We start from the raw sequence: 20,820 nt of genomic DNA on the forward strand, positions 1-20,820 counted from the left end.
GTGCTGCTGGGAAGTGGAAGATGGGTAGGAGTTTTGAAAGACAGATGATGATGAGATATAACTAAGCTCGCAACTTATCTGACTTCCATCCCATTCTGAGAGAGATGTTGGTGGAAGGGTCCCCATTGCCTCTGCTTCTTCACTGATATTGTGCAACACGAGATTGGTGAAGAAAAAAAGGATGCCTCTGGGTTGCTGGAAGATGAGAAAAATGATCTGGCTTATGTGACCAAAACCTGGCTGGAAGAAAACGGAGGAGTGTAGCTGTCTCAGTTAATAGGGAAAGTATGAGCCTGAAAAATGTGGTTAAGTTCATGGTTTGTGGTATGCCCATTTTGTGAACTACAGAGCGCAAAGAACTTTTTTGGTGCTAAATGAACCAGTTCAGTTTGTGGGGTTCATGATGTGGTAGAACAGCCCTCCTCCCTGGCATGCTAGAGACACCAAATTCACAAGTGAACTCCAGCCGACTCTCCTCTAACTTCCCTCCAGGCTGGGAGAGGATTGGATATACAGGGTCTGATTTACAGCCCCCCAAAGAAGGTACAGCCCTCCAAAGAAGGTACCCCCAGTGGAGGAAAAAACAGCAAAAAAAAAGGTGATAGAAGCCCCACATAACAGAATCAAAATCCCAGAGAATCTCTGCAGTAGAAAAAACAGGTTGCTTACGTGTAACTGATGATCTTCAAGTGGTCATCTGTGCAGTCACACACATGGGTTTGTGCTCAGTCACGATCCCTACCTTGGAGACTCCAATAGGTAGCCTCAGGCTTTTTTTTTTGCTTGCCTTTCCCAATGCTCTGGGGAGCAGGCACCGACTGGGCATGCCTGGAGTGAAGGAAAGGCACTCCTCCCACTCAGTTTCTTCCAGCTGCTGCTGACAAAACTAGAAAGGATTACCAAGAAGGAAGAGCCAGCAGTGGGGAAGGCTGGATGGGCGTGTGTGACTGCACAGATGACCACTCAAAGATCATCAGTTACATGTAAGCAACCTGTTTATCTTCATCGTGGTCTCTGTGCAGTCCCACACATGAGTGATTAGTGAGCTGTAAGAGATGGACGGAGGGTGCTGACAACAAAAGCATATGTAGTACATTACCTGCCGGCACTTACCTGAACAGGGTCAATGGATGACAAAATGAAGCACTGCCTGGCCAAAAGAGGCATCTCCTCTTGTCTGAGGTTCCTCTTCCCACCTCCCCCCTTTAGGAAGAGGGAATGAGCCAGAGGCTGCTTTGCTCGGCAGCCTCAATCGCAGGGGAGAAATACAAAAAGCACCTTTAAGACCAACACAGTTATATTCAAAATAAGAGCTTTTTGCCTTGCTCTGTGTGTGTGTGCTGTTTTGCCAGAGCTCTCCTGGGTACAACTGGGTTCCCTCCTCCTTTTCACTGTATTCCTGTCCATGATCCTGTCTTTCTCAGTAGGAAAGCAGTGTGAACTATTTCGATGAGGGAAAACAACAAGCCACTGGTAAGGTGGATTAGGCTGAGAGTGTGTGACCAGCATATTTCCTTTGTAGACTGGAGATTATTGAACCTAGGATTCCCAGATAGTAGGCTGATACTGACCACTATACATTGCTGTCTCTCTATTTTTGCACTGCCTCATAAGAGTAGCAGTTATTTTTCTGGGGAAGACTATAGTTTTGTAGATAAATACATAGCCCTCAGTCTGTATCATGGTGCCTTGCCTTCACATGCTCTTGACCAGCACACAAAGCAACTTATGTACAAAAGCTCACAATTCCCAGCCATTTCATGTTTTCCCCTGGATCCCAGGGCACAGAGCACTGACCTTGAGATGTCTGTAATGAATGTCAATAAATCAAAAGTAGGTTTGCAGCTTACAGATACACACCTAAACAGTATACTCAAGATTGCTACTGCATATTTTCATTTTCATTTTATTTCGTTTATATCCCGCCCTTCCCACCAAAGCGGCTTAGGGCAGCTCACAGCACAAAAGTTCTAACATAGGATTAAGTTTTAAAATACATCAATTTACAACATTTAAGCAATAAACCAGTAAAAACAGTCAAACAGTCAAACAAAGTCATTTACCAAAGTACCATACTACAGCCTTCTATTCGAAATTTTCAAGTACCGATCAGTTGTATGCCAACCGGAAGAGGACTGTCTTACAGGCCCTGCAGAACTGCCCAAGGTCCCGCAGGGCCCTCACCTCTTCCGGTAGCTGGTTCCACCAGCAAGGGGCTGTGATTGAAAAGGTCCTGTCTCTGGTTGACTTAAGTTGGGTCTCCTTTGGCCTGAGGATTGCAAGCAGGTTTTGAGAACTCGATCTCAGCACTCCCTGGGGAACATGTGGGGAGAGACGGTCCCTAAGGTAGGCAGGTCCTAGGCCATATAGGGCTTTAAAGGTAATGACCAGCACCTTGTACCGAACTCGGTATATTATTGGCAGCCAGTGCAGTCCCCGGAGCCCCGGCTGAATGTGCTCCCATCTAGGAAGCCCTAATAGCAGCTGGGCAGCGGCATTCTGCACTAGCTGCAACTTCTAGGTTCGGCACAGGGGCAGCCCCATGTAGAGGGCATTACAGTAGTCCAACCTTGAGGTGACCGTTGCATGGATCACTGTTGCCAGATCGTCATGCTCCAGGAAAGGGGCCAACTGCCTCGCTCGTCTAAGATGAAAGAATGCGGACTTGGCAGTGGCTGCTATTTGAGCCTCCATTGTCAAGGAAGGCTCCAATAGTAGCCCCAAGCTCCTGACCTTGTGCGCCGTTGTCAGTGGTGCACCGTCAAAGGCTGGTAAGGGGATTTCCCTTCCTGGGCCACGATGACCCAGGCAAAGGACCTCTGTCTTGGCTGGGTTTAGCTTCAATCCACTCAGTCTGAGCCATTTAGCCACGGCTTGCAACGCCATCCAAGTTTTCTGGGACACAGGCAGGCTGGCCATCCATAAGTAGATAGAGCTGGGTGATCAGCATATTGATGGCAACCCATATTGATTGCCCAACCCATACCTTCGGGCAATCTGGGCAAGGGGGCGCATATCGATGTTGAACAACATCGGGGAGAGCACCGCCCCCTGAGGCACCCCGCAATCAAGCGTGTGTCTCTGGGACAGTTCACCCCCAATCGCCACCCTTTGTCCCCGACATTCAAGGAAAGAGGAAAGCCATTGTAAGGCCAGCCCCTGAATCCCCACGTCGGCGAGACGGCAAGTCAGCAACCGATGGTCGATCATATCGAATGCTGCCGATAGGTCTAACAACATCAGTACCGCCGAGCTGCCTCAATCCAGATGCCGTTGAAGATCATCCACCAGGGCAACCAGCACTGTCTCCGTCCCATGACCCGGGTGAAAGCCGGACTGATGGGGGTCAAAAACGGAAACATCCTCCAGGAAACTCTGTAGCTGCAGCGCCACGGCCCTCTCAATGAGTTTACCCCAAAAGGGCAAATTTGAGACCGGTCGATAGTGTGCCAGGTTTTAATAAGCCAGGAGGGGCACGGGTCCAGATTACAAGTTGTAGGGCGTGCAGATAGGAGGATCCTGTCAACTTCTTCCAGGCTGAGAGCACCGAAACCATCCAGAATATGATCCGAAGACAGGCACAAGGCCTCGGATTCACATACTGTCTCCAATATGGCAGGGCAGTCGTGGCGGAGCAACGCGATCTTATCTGCAAAAAAATTTGGAAAAGCCTCACAGCCGATCTCCAATTCCTTAGAATTTGGTCTGCCTTGTGGCAGCGTTGTAAGAGTCCAAATTGTATTGAACAATTGTGCCGGGCGCAAAATTGCAGACGCAATCTTAGCCACAAAGTATGCCTTCTTTGCAGCTTTGACTGCCATCTCATAAGACCTCATAAGCTCTCTATAAGATGTTCTAGTCACTTCGTCTCGAGTACGCCGCCATTGCCTCTCTAGTCGTCTGAGCCCTTGCTGTCATGCCTGCCCCTGCTGACTCGGAGCAGGTGCCTGCTTCAGACCCAGCCCCTGCTGTGCAGATGCCTTTACCAACATCGGACGTAAGTCCCGAAGGAGCAAGCCAGCAGCAGGGGCCACCTGGAACCGATCAGGCTACACCAAGCACTAGCTCATCCCCTCCTGAATCACCACCACCTGGAGACCGGCTACGCGAGAGGAGACGGCTGGAGTTCAGGAACAGGCGTAGAGAGGCACGCAGGCGTGCTAGGAGGGATCTGAGCCCAGAATACTAACAAGCTAATTAGCCAGCACAGTATATCTGGAATCCTGGCCTCAGTACAAACTGTGCTGGCAACAAATGATCACCCTCGGACGTGACCGCGCCCTGCACCCTCTTGCCTGCTGAGCAAACCTGTCTGTTCCCGACCCGGCTTGACTTTTGGACTGGACACTGGACCCTGCTTTGACTCTGCGACTTGGCTAAGTACTTTGGATATATTCGGCTTGCTTTCCCCGGTTATTGACCCTTTGCATTCCTGACACCGTGCTTTGCTACTCCCTTCGGCTGGACTGATTTATGGTGAAGACCAATTAGGACTGTTAAGATAACGCTTGAGCTCCCTTTGCAAGCACTACAGACGGCAGCCCGCGCCCTGGCCGATTGCCAGGGCAACAGAAGCTGCCTGTCGCTGCCTGCAGGTCTGGGTCGTGACACTTGCTTTAATTGCCGCAACTCCTGGTTATACCAAGGTGTTGGCTTTGGACAAGGGTGCAGAGGACGCCTAGGTGCGATCTCATCGATGGCTCTGGAGAGTCTATCATTCCAAGACTCCACCAGATCATCTAAAGAGTCGCCAGGAGGCCAGGGGTCCCGTAGAGCCGTCAGGAACCGTTCCGGATCCATCAGGCTCCGTGGGCGAGCTAACATATGCTCGCCGCCTAAACAGGCTTGGGATGGGACATCCACACGAGCCTTGAGGGCATAGTGGTCCGACCATGGCACTGCTTCAGCAGTAATATCGTCCACTGAAACTCCCGCCGCGAATACCATGTCTAACATGTGCCCCGCCTGGTGAGTGGGCATTGTAAAATTTGGGAGAGTCCTAGTATCGCCATGGATGACACCAGGTCCATTGCCTGACTGGAGGTCGCGTCATCGGCATGGACATTGAAGTCACCCAGGACCAGAAGCCTTGGATACTCCAATGCCCAGCCTGCTGCGGCCTCCAGTAGGGACGGTAAGGCACCAGCCGGTGCGTTGGGCGGTCGGTACACCAGCCAGATTGCCAACCCCTCCCCAACGTCCCACGCCAGACCAGCACATTCAATGCCCTTGATCTTCGGGGCCGGGAGAGCCCGGAAGGAGTAAGCCTCTTGTATGAATAGGGCCACCCCTCCCCCCCCACCTGCTAGTCCACGACTGGTGAAAGACCGAGTATCCTGGGGGGGTCATCTGGGAGAGAGCTACAGTCTCCCCATCACGCACCCAGGTCTCGGTCACGCATGCCAGGTCCATATGCTGCTCAAGCAGGAATTCCTGAAGGGTAGAGGTCTTATTATTTATGGACCTGGCATTGCATAACACCAGTGACAGAGGCGAATAATTTAACCTGGCCCCACTACCTGCCACAGTCAGGATGGGACACAGGCTGGAAGGGGGTCGAGCACTGCCATGTCTCGGCCTCCTTCCCTTGTGATTCCGCCTGTTCCCACCATCATATCTTCCCCTCCCCAGGAGTACTGGAATCCTCAGGCCAGTCATCTCCTGCTGGTGTCCACCAGCCCTTCAGACCGGATCTACTTCCTCCTCAACCCTGTCTTCTCCAGCTGATATATATATATATATATGCCAATATAACTAATAGTTATTTAATTTACAACCCTACCCTATCAGCATAGACACTGTCTCCAGATTTTGTTGTGATAATTCAGAGCAAGAGGTGTTAGTTAAACAAAATATTGTAAGCATGCTAATGTTGTAAGCATGCTTTATTTTAAGTTAAAAAAAATCTTTAGCTGTGTTTGTCTTTGCCCTTTAAAATTTATATCTCCACTACCTGGCATTACATTTTATGACACACATGGCCAGGCCTGACAAGGTCTCATTTATGTCAGATCTAGCCTCAAAATAAAAGAGTTCAACACCCCTGGTGTATACTATTATACTATTATTGTACATATGAAGCTGCCTTCTACTGAATCAGACCCTTGGTCCATCAAAGTCAGTATTGTCTACTCAGACTGGCAGCGGCTCTCCAGGGTTTCAAGCTGAGGTTTTTCATGCCTATTTGCAACTAGAATGATTAAAGGGCTGGAACACTCCCTATGAAGAAAGGTTGAAACGCTTGGGACTCTTTAGCTTGGAGAAACGTCGACTGCGGGGTGACATGATAGAGGTTTACAAGATAATGCATGGTATGGAGAAAGTAGAGAAAGAAGTACTTTTCTCCCTTTCTCACAATACAAGAACTCGTGGGCATTCGATAAAATTGCTGAGCAGACAGGTTAAAACGGATAAAAGGAAGTACTTCTTCACCCAAAGGGTGATTAACATGTAGAATTCACTGCCACAGGAGGTGGTGGCGGCCACAAGCATAGCCACCTTCAAGAGGGGGTTAGATAAAAATATGGAGCAGAGGTCCATCAGTGGCTATTAGCCACAGTGTGTGTGTATATATAAAATTTTTTGCCACTGTGTGACACGGAGTGTTGGACTGGATGGGCCATTGGCCTGATCCAACATGGCTTCTCTTATGTTCTTATGACCCTTTTTAGTTGGAGATGCCGGGGATTGAAACTGGGACTTTCTGCTTCCCAAGCAGATGCTCTACCACGGAGCCATGGTCCCTCCCCAATAGCAGCTACAGCATCCTAGGTTCATTCACTCGCACATCATCCAATTTAATATATGCCATCATGTGCTAAAAATGCCCCTCCACTATCTCCAGTGGACAAACATTCAGAAACCAATGTGGGAACAGTTCAACCCTGTCCATACTGCTGCAGATCTGAATGCCACTATTCTACAAAACAAACAAAAAAAACAATCTTTGAATGTAATATACAGTGAAAAAGTGCTGAATTAGAACTCATTAAGAAATTAAACATTATCTCTCATCCTGCCTCAAACAAAAACTTGGATTTCCATAGTCACTATAATTTCTAATGGCTCAGCACAACCCACTTTTTATAAACTTTAGCTGGCTCTTCTTAACATATCATATTATATATTAAGGCCTCTGATCTCTCGCATAATCCTTTATGTATAAAAACATAATCTGGTCTAGACTCTTACACATGAAGATTTATAGTCTGCCACAATGATTACTGTAGGCATCACCTGTATTAACTGCATTGTTTTGCATCTGGGTATAAATTGAATGTAGATTATTTTAAATGAATCCTCATGAATTCATATAATTTTTACATTTAAATCAAGTAAAACCACCATCATAGTGTAGACCATGCCTTAGACTATAGGCAGCACCACAAAAAGCATGCCTCCACAGATTCATGGCACCACAACAGTCCAAAAACATAGTTCCAAAGCACGGATCCTCATGGAACCTCATGATTTTTACATTAGCTCATCCCACATTATCAGATCACCTATAATGTTGACAGCCACAGATTTATAGCAAAAATCATGCATATACAGGTGCATGGTGCCACAACAGTGAAAAAGCATAATTCCAAAACACGGATCTTCATGGATCCTCAGGGTCTTTGTATCAGGTTAACCCAAGCTCACCATCAAATTACATATTATATCCATAGGCAGAGCTCACACCACAGAAATCATGTGGTGACAACATGCTACAAAACCACAGCTCCTCATGATTTTTGCTTTGGGTCACCCCAACATCATCTTCAAATCAGATATTGTGTCCATGGGCAAAGCTTGCATCACAGATCCATGGCTTTGTGGCAACACCATAGAGCAAAAACTTGGTTATGGACCATGGATCCATGAGGAAATCCTTATGATTTGTGCTTTGGACATCGCCCACACACAAGTTTACCACCAAATCACATATCATATCCATGGGCAGAACTTGAACCACATAAATCATGGAGGTGGCTATGTGGCAACATCATTCTGCAAAAACATGCTTTTGGAGCATGGATCCTCATGGATCCTCTAGGTTTTTGCATTGAGACACCTCAAGCTCACCCTCAAATTACATATCATGTCCACGGCCACATCTTACACCAGAAAATCACAGATCTACAGCTTCATGGTGACACCATACAGCAAAAACATAGTTCTGAAATGAATCATTGATCCTCATGACTTTTGCTTTGGGTATACCAGCATCACCATCAAATCAAATCCTCATGATTTTTACATTAGGTCATCCCACGCTTACCATCAGATCACCTATAATGTTGAGAGCCGCAGACTGTATAGCAAAAATCACGCATGGTGCATGGTGCCACAACAGTGAAAAAACATCATTCTGTGGCCACAGTTAAGCCCCAGAAATCATGGATCCATGGCTTCATGGCAACTCCATGGTACAAAAACATGGTTCTGAAGCACAGATTCTCATGATTTTTACTATGTCAACTAAAACTCACCATCAAGTCACATATTGTGTCCATGGGCAGAGCTCACACAACAGAAATCACAGATCCACGTCTTTGTGGCAACACCATGCTGCAAAAACATGGTTCAGAACCAAGGATCATAATGGATCCTCAGGGTTTTTGCTTTGGGTCACTCAAAACTCACCATCAAACCACACATCATATCCATAACTACAGCTTGCACCACAACAATCACACATCCACGGCTTTGTGGCAACACATGGCAAAAAACATGATTCTGAACCATGGATCCTTCAGATTTCTGCAATGAGTCACCACAACTTCAGCATCAAATTACATACCATAGCCATGATCACAGCTTGCACCATAGAAGTCATGGATCCATGGTTTAGCGGCAACATCATGTTGCAAAATCAAGGTTCTGGACCATGGATCCTCAAAGATCCTCCAGCTTTTTGCTTTAGGTCACCCCAACATCAACATCAAATGACATATTATGTCCATGGGCAGAGCCTGCACCCCAGAAATTATAGATCCATAGCTTAATGGCGACACTGTGGATCCTCAGGATGTTGTTCCAAAGCATGAATTTTAAACATTTCATGTGGGATCACCCCAACTCACCATCTTCTAATTTATCACATCTGTGGCCATAGATTGCACCAGAGAAGTTATGCCTCAATCACCTCAGCACCACCATGGTACAGAATCAGGAATTTAAAGTACAGATCTCTCATAGATCCTCATGATATTGATGATGGGTCCCTCCAAAACTCAACATCAAATCACATATCACAGCCAGGTCCAAATATTATACCAATATTATACAAAAACTTTGGTAGAAACATGGACCCTCATGTAGCCTATCAGTAAATGCTCAGTCCACCCAGTTGAGTGAGTTATGCTCCCTGTGGCTCTGTCTAGGGGTTTGATATTCTATAGTCACAGATAAAACCATGACAATCTCTGTCCTGGCTATTTTTGCAGCTTGGTGGCATTGGAAAGTTCCAGATGCAGTTCTTTACAGTGGAAGCTGTGGACATGAGTGTGATTTCTTGTTTTAAAACAGCGTTCATGCTAATGTGGAAACATTTCAGATACTTTTTTTTTTTAGGGGGGGGGGACCAAAGATAAAAAGCCTAAGGATCCATGAAGATCCATGATTTGGAAACATGTCTTTACACTGTGGCAGTGCCACAAAGTGCTTGACATGTAATTCTTATGTTGCAAGCTGTGGCCATGAACACGATATCAGGATGGACAATTAATACGGGATGAACAAGAAAACTGTGGATGTGTGATATTTGTAGTGCAAGCTCTACTCATGGATATATTATCTGATGGTGATGTTGGGGTGACCCTGTGCAAAAATCCTGACTTGTGAGAATCCATGGTATTTACAAATTACTAGTGCAAAGGCAAGAGCAACCTTTATTACTATTATTTTAATGGAGTAAACGTGATCACTTCATCAGGACTATACAAGAATCACAACAAACCCTCCAGTTCAACGTTCCAACGCAGAAATAACGCGTTTACGCGAGTGTTGCTTGTATTTACCGCTAGATGGCATACCAGTCATTTTCAGGTCCCCCTGTGGAATATCCCATTATAAGGGTGTGGGGGAGAGTTCATTTTTCCGAAAACAACACAGAAAAATAAACACATACAAAAATTATTTCTGGGACATATTTCATTTCGGGACACTTCTCTTCAAAATATTTCTCAAGGACAATGCATAGCGCATCTCAATTTCTGCGGCAATAATTCGGTTTTAAGAGAAATGCTCTATTCTCGAGTTGTGAAATGGTCCACTTATGGCAAAAATAGGGATAATCATGCTCTGTTATTTTTGAAACGAACCTAAAACCAGGAGACGATATCTTATTTCCTGAAGACAGCGTAGATTCTTATTTCCTGAAGACAGCTATAGTCTCATTTGAGAGGACTATAGTGTTTGCCGTTTACCCTACCTCGTGATTGTGTATGGAATGGTAAAGTATCCCCTTCCACTGTCGCGTAGTTGGTTTCGTCCAGTTTGAATCCGTGGGGGGAAACGGGGCGGCAACACCAACGGACGCTGTAGAAGGAGCGGCAGTTGTATTGTGGCGGCCCGAGAACACCGGCTGTGTCGCATCCCTTCTCCCTTGGTCATCGTTGCCAGGCTCTGCCTCGTCTCCCTTTCTCCTTTAGTCCCCTGCCCCAGCGAAGGTGAGAGCGGGCTGCTGCCGCTTCTCACCGCTCGTCGTTTAATTAATTCGTTTGCTTGATAGTCCATTCCTTAGACCGCAGAGACTTGATGGGGGAAACGGCTTTCCGGACACAGTATTGTTTGTTATTCCGTTCACCTGGTCTTGAGCAACGAAGGTTTAATTAAAATTCGCCTAGGTGACTGAATATCTGGAGCAGGAACTACTGAAGCGGGAGGGTTTTTTAATTGCCACCCTTTAGGGAACGAACTAATACATTAAAGAGTGAAGTGGCAGAAGAAATTGAATAGATGTAGTGTTCTTCTAGCACTGCATCACCATGGTGTGGAAAGGTACTTGTTGAATAGTTGGTTTAGGGTTGCCATCTCTACGTTGGGAAATTCCTGGAGATTTGGGAATGGAGGGGAGGAATCTGAGCAAGGTATAACATCGTAGAGTGCACCCTCCAAAGCGGCTATTTTCTGCATGGAGATAGATCAAGATGGGTAGCTGTGTTTGTCTAGCAGTAGGAAAGAAATAAGAGTCCAGTATCAGCTTAAAGACTAACAACATTTGTGGTAGGGTATGAGCTTTTGCAAGTCATTGCTCACTCCTTCAGATCCCCCTGCTTTAGTTGTCTCTTTCTACGTGAAGTCTAAAAGTTGATTACATTTTAAAAAGTTTGGCCCTTATCCACTTGACTATTTTGAGAGGTTGGATAAGGCACTGAATGTGTGTGTTACCTGATGAAATAAAAATGGATAGGAGATAGATATGGTTTGTGCCAAGACCTGCTGAAGAAAGAATATTGCTAAGACAGCCATGCATGGATTTATACAACATTCAGCCTTAAAAAAATAGTAAAAAGCCTAAGACCAGTGGACTGGATGTGATGAAAAGATATTTGCCATTTTTTCAAGGTGGACATAATCTTTCATTACATTGAACACTTTAGTAGGATACTGATTTGCAACAAAAACCGGAATGCTGGGACAAGTCATGGGCAGTGTTCCCTCTAAGCCAAGTTAGTGTAAGCTGACTCTCAGTTTTTTAGCCTCCAGCTCACACATTTTTGTCTTAGCTCAGGAAAAATGGCTCCAGAGCAAATTAATTTATGCTGTAACTTACAACTTTAATGCCAGTAGCTCACAAAATAGAATTTTTTGCTCACAAGATTCTGCAACTTAGAGGGAACATTGATCATGGAATATGGACTACCTCTTCTTTCATGCAATCAATCTGTCTCTTCTATTAGAAACAAGATGCCTAGTGAAAAGACCACCGCAAGTGACTCCAGTGCATCTCAGAACACAGACTGTAATTCCAAAAGAGCGAAGGAGTGTGAAGACAATCTTGCTGGAAATATACCCAACCTCTGTCCCCCTGGCCTTCCATCATGTATGTCCAGGTTTGATTGCTAGAAAAACCAGGTGTTTTTGGTATTAGAACTATGTTTTCCTCAATTCATTGTATAATACAGGCCCAGACAAATGTGTGTCACACAAAGAAACCCACCCCAAAATTTAGAAGGTAGATTAATTTTCACCCATCCCATTATATCACCTGGCCCTGCTGTACATAGTTATGATGAAAAATAGAAACCTTTTGGTTTGTGCTCCACTAATTCAAAATTCATTGTGAAAATTTGGTTTCTGTGCTATACTTTGTGTCTACCAAATATGGATTTGGCCTCAATATTAAAATCCAAGGTTTTAAATCAGATTTTGGATATGTGCTAGAAACTGGGCAGATTTAATTCATTTAAGCAAATGTCCCTGGCACAAAGGAGATTTATGTATTTATTCCAAAGATATGCCCAAGGCCTGGAGATGTGTGTTTGCAACTCAGGTAAGGCTTTGACCGCATTTCCTCCCCTCCAGATTAGAGATGTAAAATTTCCAGAAATTTTGAAGCCAGGGGGGGGGAAACTATTCTCAACACAAAAAAATGGAAATGTTGAGGGAAAATAAAATATATGCAGTACTTTCCTGTCAAACTGAAGCTTCTTTTTTCTGATTTAACAACATGAAATGCATTATTTATAAACCAACATATACATTTGTACTATTGGCATATTTATGGAATTTAAAAGTATAAATGTTTAAGTAGTCACATCATTAATTTATCTGATATAGATATAGATGGAAGACAGTCACTCAAATAAGAAATGGGCAGAACATTCCTGAGCTGTGCCCGAGCATAACTTTGGCACAGCTTGCCTATTCTCTTGGGATTATGTTATGTAGCAGCTGGCAGGAAAATGGTGGTTTTGTTTTGGCTTTCCGTTGGCACTACTGTGGTAGTGTCCCTAGCAGCAGCATTGCATGGAGGTGTTGTGAAGAGGTGGGGGTGTGGTGGACAGCAGCCTGAACCAATCAGGAGTAGCAGGCACAAGGCCTGAGCCAAGTGCCCATCACAGCCCAGGCGTGGGCAGATTTAATTCATTTAAGATGGGCAGATTTACTGTCAGGGATCAACTCCCCTTGCAAGTCCTGGGCATTTGACAGTGATGCAGGAGCTTGAACATTTCCCCTTGCCCTTGGATATTCCAAACCATCTCCCTGGCCACATGGAGGAAAGAACAACAAATGGCAACACAGTATCAGACAAGCAAGAAAAAGCAATTGTGCCACAAAATCAATAAAACAGTATATGAACTCTTTCTCTTATGTGGTGTTAAATCTCATTTGTATCTAATTTTTAGCAAACAGTTACATATTATAAAAGGCATACAACCATTCCCAAATATCACAAAGGGGCTCCGCTAAATCCTAAATCTTTAAAACAGCAATAGTAGTGTTTAGTATCAAAAACAGTCTCACTATTGGCACAAAATGTTCTGTATTCTTCCAAATGCTGTGAATGGAGTCCGCATCCAGTCAAAATCAGCCTCGGTGGGTAAATGTATTCTTTAGGAGGGGCTCCATTGTTCCTTTAATCTTCAAAACAGCAATGGTAGTGCTCACTGTAAAAAAACAGCCTTAATGTTAGCACAAGCTGTTCTATATTCATTCAAATGCAGTAAGTGGAGTCCACATCCAATGGTAGTCAGTCATGAAATGAAGTTATAAGAGTTTTTTGACATTTTGGATTATTGCAGAACTGGGAAAAGTCAACTTTTGGGAAAAGCAATTATATGTGAAACATGGTTTACCAGCTAGCAAACACGTAAAGGATAATTTTCCTTTTGAGGCTGACTACCATTGGATGTGGACTCCACTTACTGCATTTGAAGGACTATAGAACAACTTGTGCCAATATCAAGACTGTTTTTTGACAGTGAGCGCTACCACTGCTGTTTTGAAGATGCAGTGGAGCCTGCTGTTTTGAAGGTGCAGTGGAGCCTGCTCCTTAAGGATATTTTTACCCATTGAGGCTGACTGACTGGATGTGGACTCTGCTCACAGCATTTGGAAGAATATAAAGCATATTGTGCCAATACTGAGACTGTTTTTCATATTAAACACTACTATTGCTGTTTTGAAGATTTAGGGTTTTGTGGTGCCTCTCCTTTTTGTGGTATTTGGTATCGTATGCCTTTTGTATGTGCAACATAAGAGAAAAATATTTAATATATTATTTTATTTATTTTGTTGCACAGTTGTTTTTTCTTGCTCACATGGAGCAAAGGGCAGCTAAAGACCAAGAGAGGAGGGTGAACTGTAGTGAGCAGTCCATACATTCGCAGGCAACCTCTGCACACCAGTGACTGTGCTATCCAGCAGATTACTCATCCTGCTTGTGTCAGAACAGGAGGGGGGCTAGTGGGGTGGAATGCTGAGTGGGATTCTGAAATGTCTCCAACAAGTCCCCAAGCAACCTCTGCCAAAAGTCACTGTCAAAGATGCTGCCAGACTCTCCATCCACTGCTGATCCCTGGAGAAGGCTTCTCACCACTCTTCCCGGCTCTCCAGGTGCTCATGCTTGATCTCTGTCCACATGAATGACAGGGTGAGGGGATGGGCTGAGCTGGATGTGGGCCATGTGACCAGGGCCCTGACTTTGAGATGGAATCTGTACCATCATCCAGGCTCTGGGGGATGTAGCTTGCCTCTGTGGCCCAGCCCTGTTGCCATTTGAAGACACTGAGCCTGCCTGTTCCATGGGCAAGCTACATGGGGCCACTGGACCCAGGGACTCCAAGATGCCCAGTGTCTTAAGGATCATGGAGCTGGCCCAGGGGTCGTTTTGTAGAAAAATAGGTGGTAGAATTCATCCAGGGATTGTTATGCAGCTGCACCTACTATTCAATGGACAAGATAGGTAGGTGGGGAGGAGGAGGGGACTGTCAGAAAGGTTCAGGAGCTGTGCTTCTGTGAGCTGCTGAATTCACGGCCTGAACTGGCCACAGCAGATTGTCTTGTGGGGAATTGGTGCAGAGGTGGTCCACAACGTAGGCTGTGAATATCAGGGAGAAGGGTTCTGGGGTGGCAGGAGCAGAGAGTGAGTCCAAGTGGCCACCCATGCCTTCTCCCTGTGGTGGCACCATCCACCTTCTTACCTCTCATACTCTCTGAAGCCTTGGCTCTACAGTCCTCTTCCCATTGCTCAGCGCCACCTTTTCCTGGCTCACCACAGGGGGTCACTAACCTCAGCAGAGCACCCTGGCTGGGAAGATGGGGGCTTTACAATGGCAGAGCACCCCTCCCCCCATGGCCTGGGGACACCTTATCCATCCCCTTCAAAGATGGTCCTGCAACAGTGTCCCCACCCTGAAAGTCACCATAGGGGGAAGGGAAGGGGTCAGAACACACAGGGGGATTGAGGACAGTGTTGGTACCAGGTGGAGGATTTCCTTGCAGAGGTCAGGTGGCAGCAGAGCCTGCGACACTCACTGCACAACAGCTCAACTCTGTGGCTGCCCAAAGGGGTGGCCTTTTTCATACAGGAGGCTTACTCCTGGGCGCTCCCGTCTCCAGAGATCACAGCATAAAGTGTGTCAGCTTGACGTGGGATGTTGGTGAGAGTTTGGCAATATGGCTGGTGTACCATCTGCTTAACACACTGGCCAGTGCCTTACCGTCACTGATGGAGGCTGTAGCAGGTGGGCCTTAGAGCACCCTTGACTTATAGTCTTGGGTGACTTCAGTGTCCATGCCGAGGATGCAGCCTCTAGTTGGGTGATGGACCTAGTGTCATCCATGACAGCATTAGGGCTCTCCCAAAATAGAACAACCCTCACTTATCAAGCAGGGCACACACTAGATTTGATCTTTGCGGTGGGAGTTGTAGTGGACCAGATTGCTGCTAATGCTGTGCTATGGTCAGACCACTATGCCCTGAGGGCCCGTGTGAATATCCCACTTCTGCCCTGTTAGGCAGCGAGCAGGTTTTAGCTTGCCCGCGAAGTCAGATGGACCCCATGTGGTTTCAGAAGACCTTGCAGGATCTCTGGCCCTCAGGTGACTCACTGGATGAGCTCGCGGACACTTGGAATAACCAACTCTCTGCAGCTATCAAGATCGCTCCCCGACGTTCTCGATTGGCGCCGTGGTACATCCTGGAGCTACAATTGATGAAATAGCGATTAAGACAACTAGAGAGGCAGTGGCGGCATACTCATGATGAAGCGGTGAGAACATCCTACAGGTCTTTTATGCAGACTTATGAGATGGCAGTCCAGACCACAAAGAAGGCTTAATGTGCGACCCGGATTGCGTCTGCGACCTCAGTCCAGCACAATTATTTAGTATAATTTGGTCATTAACAACCTTGTCACAAGGTAAACCAAATGCTAGGGAACTGGAAATAGACTGTGAGGCTTTTGTGAGTTTTTTCGCAGATAAGGTCTCGTCGCTCTGCCATGACCTCCCTGCCACACTTGATACAGTGAGTGAACTTGAGGCACCAAGCATGTCTTCTGGTACTTTGGATTCCTTCGTTCCACTCAGCCTAGAGGAAGTCGATAAGACCCTTGTTACTGTGTGCCCTACCACCTCTGGGTTGGATCTGTGCCCGTCCTGGCTAGTGAAAGCTAGCCAGATGACGCTTTGTGAACCATTATAGGTGATCATCAATAGATCCCTCTGTGAAGGTATCTTTCCCATGCCCCTTAAAGAGGCTGTGGTTCACCCCCTCTTTAAAAAAAACCCATCTGCTGACACGACCAAATTGGCAAACTATCGGCCAGGGTCAAACCTACCCTTTTTGGGTAAGATTATAGAGTGGGCTGTAGCAGCTCAGTTACAGGGGTTCTTGGATGATGCTTCTGCACTGGATCCGTTCCAGTCCAGCTTTCGTCCAGATCATGAGAGGGAGATGGTTTTGGTTGCCCTCATAGATGATCTCCTGCACCATCTGGATCATGGTGGCTCAGCGGTGCTGCTATTATTCTGTCAGCCACATTTGATACGGTTGACTGTCAGTTACAGATTAGCTGCCTTGCTGACTTGGGGCTTCAGGGGTCCACCTTGCAATGGCTGGCTTCTTTCCTCCAGGGATGGGGCAAAAGGGTAGTGATAGGGGAAGAATCCCAGAGGCCTCAGAAAACTTGGTCCTGGCACTATAATAGTGACATCTTGGCTCAGGCTGAGTTGATTGAAGTTAAATCTGACAAAGACGGAGGTTCTGTATCTGAGTTGTGGTGGCCGAGGAAAGGAGATTCCCTTGCCAGCCTTTGATGGGGCCCCACTAATACTGTCCCCTGAGGTCAGGAGCCTGGGAGTGCTCCTGGAGTCCTCTTTGACTATGGAGACCCAGGTAGCAGCCACTGCTAAGTCTGCCTTTTTCCATCTGCGGCGGGTACGGCAGCTGGCCCCTTTCTTGGAGCACCACTACTTAGCAAAGGTGATCCATGCTAAGGTCACCTCGAGGATAGACTACTGTAATGCCCTCTACATGGGGCTACCTTTGACTCTGACTTGGAAACTGCAGCTAGTACAGAATGCTGCAGCGAGGTTGTAAATGGGGCTTCCCCGATGGGAGCACATTCAACCGGTGCTAAAAGAACTGCACTGGCTGCCTATTGTGTACCGAATCCATTTCATAATGTTGCATTGACCTTCAAAGCCCTATATGGCCGAGAACCCGCCTATCTACGGGACGCCTTTTCCCATATATACCCAAGAGAGCACTGCATTCAGGAGGTAAAAATCTGTTATGGAGAAACCACCTTTGTTATGAAATCTTTTTATAGCACCTAATAATGTAGTTTTTAAATTGTTTATATATGTTTTTTATTCTTTTATAATTATAATTCGAATTGTTTTACCATGATTGTTAGCTGCCCAGAGTCTGCTCACGGAATGGGCAGCATATAAATCTAAAGCAAATAAATAAATAGAATATAATTTCAACCCATTGGTTCTGGCCCTACCTTCTGGGGCCACAGAAAACAATTCAACACCATCCTCTAGATTGGTGTTTCCCATTGGCAGGGTTGCGACCCAGCACCGGGCCATGCAAGCCTCAATGCCCGGTTATGGGGCCTCCCATCCATGTCCCGCTGGCCAGCAGAAGTCAGGGGACCCAGCTGCGCTTGTGCAGCGGCTTCTGGCTCCCCCCCCCAGTCAGGGGACCCAGCCGTGCTTGTGGAGGTGTGCAAATGCCTCCCGGCTTCCCCGCTGGCTGGCAAAGGTCAGGGAACCCAGCTGCGCTTGTACGGCAGGCTCCTGCCTTCCCCCTGGCCACCGGAGGTCAGGGGACCCGGCAGCACTTGCGCGACAGCCTCCTAGCTTCCTCCCTGGCTGGTGGAAGTCAGGGGACCCAGCCACGCTTGTGGAGGCAGGCAAATGTCTCCCAGCTTCCCCCCTGGCCAGCGGAAGTCAGGGAACCCTGCCGCACTTGTGTAGCAGCCTCCCAGCTTCCCCTGGGCAGCGGAGGTCAGGGGACCTGGCAGCACTTGCGCGACAGATTCCTGGCTTCCCCCCTGGCTGCGGGGCTCAGCAGGTCAAGATGTGCAGTGAGAGTCAGCAGTTTTAAAGGTGAGTTGCTCCCATCCCATTTCTTTCTGTTTTTCTTTTTCTTTCTTTTCTCTTTCTTTATTTTGTCCCTCCTTTCACTCCTTCCCTCCCTTTTCCTTCATTCCTATTTCCTTTCTCTTTTCTTTTTTTTCTCTATTTGTTTCCAACTCTCTCCCCTCGTTTCATTCATTCATTCATTCTTTCTTTCTGTCTGTCTGTCTGTCTGTCAGTCTTTCTTTTTCCCTATTTGCTTTATTTCCCACTGTTCCCTCTCTATCTTTCTTTCTTTCTTTCTTTCTTTCTTTCTTTCTTTCTTTCTTTCTTTCTTTCTTTCTTTCTTTCTTTCTTTCTTTCTTTCTCTCTCTCTCTCTCTTTCTCTCTCTCTTTCTCTCTTTCTCTCGTCTCTCTCTCTCTCTTCTCTCTCTGTCAGTCTTTTCCCAGCTCCCTCCCTCCCTCCCTCCCTCCCTCCCTCCCTTCCTTCCTTCCTTCCTTCCTTCCTTCCTTCCTTCCTTCCTTCCTTCCTTCCTTCCTTCCTTCCTTCCTTCCTTCCTTCCTTCCTTCCTTCCTTCCTTCCTTCCTTCCCTCCCTCCCTCCCTCCCTCCCTCCCTCCCTCCCTCCCTTCCTTCCTTCCTTCCTTCCTTCCTTCCTTCCTTCCTTCCTTCCTTCCTTCCTTCCTTCCTTGCCATTGCTAATATGAGTAGGTGGGGGGGGGAAAGAAACTTGAAATGCCCTGCCGTTTCATGTTTTCTCAGGCTGAGAGCATTTTATATTTTTAGTTTTCTGCTGTGTGATCCTTGTACTTATTCTTGAGGTTTTGTTTTTAAAATTGCATTGCAAAATCCCACTATTCTTCTACCTTTCCTAAACAAAATATTGCAAGAGTTTTAAGCATGTTTGTACATAATTTCCTGTCTCCTGGCTCCACCCCCAAGTTTTAGTGCCCACGAAGGAGAAGTGTAAAAATAACCGGGCCATAGGGGGAAAAAAGTTTGGGAAACCCTGCTCTAGATGACAGCCCTTCAAGAAGAAATGGGATGGGAGCAACCTCTCAGCTGCTTCCTCTCCAGGCTAAACATGCCCAGTTCCTTCAACCTTTCTTCATAGGATTTGGTCTCCAGACCCCTCACCATCTTTGTCACCCTGTTCTGGACTTGTTCCATTTTTTCCTATATCCTTCTTAAAATGTGGTTCCCAAAACTGAACACAATACTCCAGGTGAAGTCTTACCAGAGCAGAGTAAAGCGAAATCATCACTTCACGTGGTCTGGACACTATACTTTTGTTGATACAGCCCAAAATTGCATTTGCCTTTTTAGCCACCACATCACACTGTTGACTCATATTCAGTGTATGATCCACTAAGACCCCTAGATTCTTTTTGCACATACTACTGCTAAGACAATTTTTCACCATCCTATAACCATCCTGGATTTTTCCTACCTAAATTTAAAACTTTACATTTATCCCTGTTAAAATTAATTTTTCCAGCCTGTCAAGATCATCCTGGATCCTGTTTCTGTCTTCTACAGTCTTTGCAACCCCTCCCAATTTAGTATTCTCTGCAAATTTAATAAGTATTCCCTCTATTCCTTCATCCAAATCATTGATAAAGATGTTGAACAAAACATGTCCAAGGACAGATCCCTGAGGCACTTCACTTGTCACTCATCTTCCAAGAGGATGAGGAACCATTCACAAGCACTCTTTGGGTGCAATCTGTCAACTGGTTACAGATCCACCTAACGGTAACAGGATCCAAACCACATTTGGCCGCCCTATCTCAGCACCAATCTGCTTCCTCCCTGACCTCTCCATGTGGCTACCTTCTTTCCGTCTCCTGGCTGTTCCCTTCCCTCCCAGCTCCTGCCTCTGGCTGGCTCTGCCCTCCTTCATGAGCCCTGACGCCGAGGAGAGGCATCCTAGGGCTTCCCCCCCCCCCCGGCGCTGCTGGGCCGTCTCGGCATTGGGCAGGGAATTAGGGCTCCCTCCCTGGCTGTGGCTTGGGGCGTGCTCCCTCGCTGGCCCCAGCACCTCGCAGCTGCTCTTGCCTCGGCCTGCCGATGGTGGGGGTGGGGCCACGCCACCCCTGACATGCTCGGGGCCTGGCGTGGCCACCTCCCCGCTCAGCAGACTTCCTCGTCGGCTGCCTTCTCTTCTCTGGCTGCCAGGTAGGGTGGGGCGCTTCAGGTGTACCTGACATCATCTGGCGGGGGCCTTCTGTGGGATGGGCCAGGCCCTGTGGGTGGTCGTCGGGGGGGGGGGGGGCATCCAATTCCTGTCTCA

The 20,820-nt window shown here is 46.8% G+C and overlaps 1 protein-coding gene across 2 annotated transcripts in view; it reads left to right on the top strand.

The window, feature by feature from the left end:
- Positions 1-10,482: 10,482 nt before the first annotated feature.
- Positions 10,483-20,820, top strand: part of TCP11 (t-complex 11) — a 154,361-nt gene continuing 144,023 nt past the window's right edge. The window contains exons 1-2 of one of the 2 annotated variants that reach the window (XM_060231473.1): positions 10,483-10,658; positions 11,892-12,034. In XM_060231473.1, coding sequence (XP_060087456.1) covers positions 11,899-12,034 — 136 coding nt within the window. In that variant the 5' untranslated portion in view covers positions 10,483-10,658; positions 11,892-11,898. Of the gene's footprint in view, positions 10,659-10,735; positions 10,990-11,891; positions 12,035-20,820 lie in introns of those variants that run through there. The other variant, XM_060231474.1, reaches the window with a different exon arrangement.

The sequence above is a fragment of the Heteronotia binoei genome, chromosome 2 (genome assembly GCF_032191835.1).
Source record: "Heteronotia binoei isolate CCM8104 ecotype False Entrance Well chromosome 2, APGP_CSIRO_Hbin_v1, whole genome shotgun sequence".
NCBI classification, from domain to species: Eukaryota; Metazoa; Chordata; class Lepidosauria; order Squamata; family Gekkonidae; genus Heteronotia; species Heteronotia binoei.